General features: G+C 37.0%; 1 protein-coding gene across 1 annotated transcript; it reads left to right on the plus strand.

Annotated features, from left to right (window-relative positions):
- The first annotated feature begins 363 nt into the window (after positions 1-363).
- Positions 364-2688, plus strand: LOC121744854 (ethylene-responsive transcription factor RAP2-12-like). The gene is made up of 3 exons (XM_042138527.1): positions 364-747; positions 1438-2350; positions 2442-2688. Exons 1-2 carry the CDS (start codon positions 459-461, stop codon positions 2304-2306), a joined length of 1158 nt encoding a protein of 385 aa, XP_041994461.1. The 5' UTR covers positions 364-458; the 3' UTR covers positions 2307-2350; positions 2442-2688.
- Positions 2689-4617: the final 1929 nt, after the last annotated feature.

Below are 4617 nucleotides of genomic sequence, written 5' to 3' on the forward strand. Positions count from 1 at the left end.
GGTTTTTAAATGGATTTTAATATTATGGAAATGTTATTGTTTAATTGAATTTTATATTAATTGTGCTCGTCCTTGCGGAAGAACACAGTTGTGGGTGTTGTGCTCTTGCCAGAGAGCAGGCATGAATAGTACCGCCCGGGCCCACAACCGTGCCGCTGGCAAGAGCACGATTGTGGATGCTCTTAGGTCTACATTAAGCAAAATAATTTGTGCAAATGCAATTTCGTACAAAATCAAGGTTATTATAGTCCAACAAGCCTAGCAAATCTGAGATAGACTCATCCTGCAGGGGCATAACCGTAAATTCGGTAAAAGGCCGCCTCGCTCTTATATCACCATCTGCGTATAAAAAAGCAGAAACATTTCTTGCAACAGCGCAACAAAATCTCGATTTTTTCACGAAAAGCGATTTCCATTTGCAAAGCAATCACTGAAAATATTGCAGACGATTTCTCGAAATGTGCGGAGGAGCTGTAATCTCCGAAATCACACCGCCGGCGAGCCGATCTTCGCGCCGCCTCACCGCCGATTTGCTATGGGGCAGCGGCGCCGCCGCTCTTAGGAAGAAGAAAAGTAATTGTAACTATTACTCAAAGCCGCTCAGATCCAAGCCTTTCGTTGACTTCGGCGATGACTTCGAAGCCGATTTTCAGGATTTCGAGGACTACTCCGATGATGATGATGATCAGGAGCTCGATTTGAAGAAGCAGTTCGCCTTCTCTGCTCCGAAAAACCTTGGTGTGAAAGGTATCTTCGTTATCCGTCGATCATAAATTTTGATTGTTGTTCGGTTGTTTTTGAATTAATTAAATTAAATTGGATTTTGACCTGTGAGTCAATTGTGTTGATAGATTTGGAATTAATAGTGAATGATTTTGAATGATTTCCTCGATGTTCTTATTTAATGTTAGCAGGAAAATTAAATTGTAATTATGAGGATCTAAAACAGTTAATTATCGCCTACAGTTTATGTCCAAAGTAAAAGCATTCATGGTTAGATTTTTCTATGAGAAGGTAATTTTGATGATGGTTTCTGGTTACTAAGCTCGAATATGTTTTATGGTGAAGTTTTTGTGCTATGATTTTCTTCTATTATTTTGAGTGATTTAGAGGGTTTGTATAAGTAATGGTATGAATCGGCAATAGAAATATTGTGATCTTAATCTCTTCACTTACTTTTGCCTAGTTTCTGTTCTCAACGAGCAAAGACTTCATATTGTAAATTTAAGATTTCATTTTATATCTACAGATATGCCTCTAAAATCTAAAGTATAACTAGTACTTGGAGCAGTTTGATTTATGCTTCTTGGTATCGATTATATCTCGACTTTGAGCACTTATTATTACCATGAAAACAGAAGGCCAACATAAAATGGTTGGTCTTGCAAACCTGTCTCCTGTTCTTGGCGCTTATTGTTTGCTTGTTGTTTTGTGAAGCTCATAAATCTCTCGACTATGCTGAATCTGATGAGGATGCTGAGAAGTCCTCGAAAAGAAAGAGAAAGAATCAGTACAGAGGGATCCGGCAACGCCCATGGGGGAAATGGGCTGCTGAGATCCGTGATCCAAGAAAAGGGGTTCGAGTTTGGCTTGGCACTTTCAATACTGCTGAGGAAGCTGCAAGAGCTTATGACGTTGAAGCTCTGAGGATCAGGGGTGATAAGGCTAAGGTCAATTTCCCTGATGACGTTCCAGTCTCTGCGGCTTCAAAGCGCAATGTTAAGGTGAGCTCAAGGAAAGCGCCTTCAAATGAGAACTTGAACTCGGATTCCGTTCAGCCTAATCTGGACCAAAACATGAGTTTCACCACCATGCTCAGCAACGACTACTATGACTCGTTGAGCCTCATGGAAGAGAAGCCACAGATGAAGTACGGTGATGCGGGACTAAAACCACGTACACCCTCCGATGGCTCCAGTGTTTACTTCAGCTCCGATCAAGGAAGCAACTCTTTCGACTGCTCAGATTTTGTTTGGAGTGACAACTGTGCAAAGAATCCAGAAGTGTCATCTGTTCTCACCACTGTTGTTGAGGATGATGATCAAGCTCTCGATTCTGACAGTCCTCACCCAGCAAAGAAAGTAAAAACGAGCCATGAAAATGTGGTGCCCCCTGATGAAGACGACAGCTCTGATCTCTCAGAGTTCGATTCCCAGATGAAGCTGTTTCAGATGCCGTATCTTGAGTGCAACTGGGATGCTTCCATAGACGCCCTACTCAGCGGGGACACGAATCAGGATGGTGGGAGTGCATTGGATCTGTGGTCTTTGGATGATGTTGCAGCCATGACGGGTGGTGTCTACTGAGATTGCACCGAGACTCTTACTTTCTGTCTGTAAATAAGGCGCATGTTAGTACCTTTTCACTTCGCCAACTCTTATACTATATCTTAACTCGATCTACAATACTAGCTGATGATTCGATTTCTCCTTGTCATGTAGGTGTGTTCGTTGTCGGGTTGATGTACGAGGACGACAGTGAAGCGTGCACAAGCCATCAGTGCTGTTTTAGCAAGACTCGCATCGTAACCGAGGTGTACCGTGTACATAGCAACTTAAATTTTAGCCTGCTTTGTGTTTTTTTGAGACCTTGGAACTGAGATTAATTCCGAATTTAGTTCATGTCTGTGGACCATCAACTTTCTGTATTATTATACACTACCTACTAATCTCTATTCATGTTTCATCATTGAGTGACTCAAGTGTAATATTGCGTATTCAACGCCAGAATAATTGGTTATTTTGATACTCAAACCCTCATATCTAACTAGTAGTATTATATTGAATAGTATCAACACTCACGTTCTCTAAATCATGAAGTAGTATCAATATTAAAAATTGACCTCACTAATAACAGATGCATACAAATAAATATGAATCATCGTAGCGCAGTTGGTAGCGCGGAGCTGTTGTGACCTTGAAGTCACGCGTTCAAACCCCACCACCCCAGCGCGGAGCTGTCACGCGTTCAAACTCCACCACCCGCTGGGAGACTTTCGGCCTTAATCTGCAAATTGTTCAAACCCCACCACTCGCTAGGAGACTTTCGGCCTTAATCCGTAATCCAGTCGAGCAGGATTAGTCGGATTCAGTCATAAGCAAGTTCGGTATATCTGTGTTCAAACTAAAAATAAATAATATTTAAATTAGATGTGATATAAAAACATCAATTTAAAAATAAGGAGAATATTTTGAATATATCACCGGTTACATTAGCCTATCAGGTAAAGACTTATGTATATGACTACGAATCTGTCACTGAGCTTGTGGCCCAATTTGTCAATTGATGGCCGTTAATCAATAATTAATCTAGAGGAGAAACCAACTACTACAATATCAATAATTAGTAATTTATTTTAGAATAAGCTTTACTTTATAAATTTCGATAAATTAAGAAATTAGTAGCTGATGAGTGATGAGGGTATTTCTCTACATAGATTCACACATTTCGAAATTCGATCGAGATAGGAAAAGGAAAAGGTTAAGAAAAAACAAAGTTACTGGTTTCAAAAGATAAATAGATTTTTAAAAGTAAATCCAATTCTATTCTTTAGATTATGATAAGTAGAATATATGTATAAATTGAAAGAATTCAAAGAACGACAAAGATCAATAATAAGTGATGAAATAATTCACGAATCATTTAGTTAATTTATATCCCGAGTTGGGTAAATTCTCGATTAATAGAAAAAAAATAAAAGTAAAACATCTCATCGATAGAACAAGTATGATCTGAAATCAAATAGAAAGAATCCCACAAGAGAAAAGAATAACTCCAAAAGTTAAAAGTCGTGAAAATATAATTTTGATTTGGGTTATTACATAACCTATTGTTATGAACACATTTTTATTGGATTCCTGCTGTAACAACAAATAGTGAGCGGCATATAATAATTTTATTATAGTTGAGACGTATATTTTTAAATTGCCTCAAAATAATTTAATATTTTTTAACAAAATCTTTATTTTCTTTCTTACTTACTTTTACACTTAAACATCAATTTTTAAATCTTGTACTAAAAAAATCAACTTGAATTGGCAGAAGAAAAATGCAAAAAAGGAAAACGTGTTGGGCTTAATAATTTAAAGGAAGCAAGTTGCTTTAAAGAAACTCGTTTTGGTAGACAAGTAGAAGTAATAACGAATAAGTCAATAACCAACTTGCTTATCTACATTTCTCTTAATTATTTAATATTAATACTAACAAATCCATGCAAAACTAGATCTTAATCCTAAAATGTAGAACAAAATCATGTGAAGGACAATTTTAGGTTATTGTTAATAAATGATGACCTCAAACTGATTAATAATGATATTGCGTAATTTTAGTTAATTATTAACCACGATTTAGGAGTACATTTTTGGAGAACAAAGCTTGTGAGTTTCGAGTGCAACACCAAAATATAATAATTAATATGTCACTTTCTTCATTTTTCCCTAATCAAGTTGGAGTCCTATAAGAAGTAATAAAAATAAAATTTATAATTTTGAATTCTTGGTGGCAAAAGTTTTGCTAGAAGAATCTGAAATTTATTGAGATATGCAAGTTGACAAGTTAGAAGCTACTGTTTGGCATTTTTATTTCAATGGCTTCTATTTTCCAAATCTATGTTTGGCA

The sequence above is a fragment of the Salvia splendens genome, chromosome 8 (assembly GCF_004379255.2).
Source record: "Salvia splendens isolate huo1 chromosome 8, SspV2, whole genome shotgun sequence".
Classification (NCBI taxonomy): Eukaryota; Viridiplantae; Streptophyta; class Magnoliopsida; order Lamiales; family Lamiaceae; genus Salvia; species Salvia splendens.

Excerpts from the sequence above, each read along its gene's own strand:
- LOC121744854 (XM_042138527.1), top strand. The coding sequence starts at position 459 with ATGTGCGGAGGAGCTGTAATCTCCGAAATCACACCGCCGGCGAGCCGA. Across the intron at positions 748-1,437 it reads GAAAAACCTTGGTGTGAAAG|CTCATAAATCTCTCGACTAT; the intron begins GTATCTTCGTTA and ends TGTTTTGTGAAG.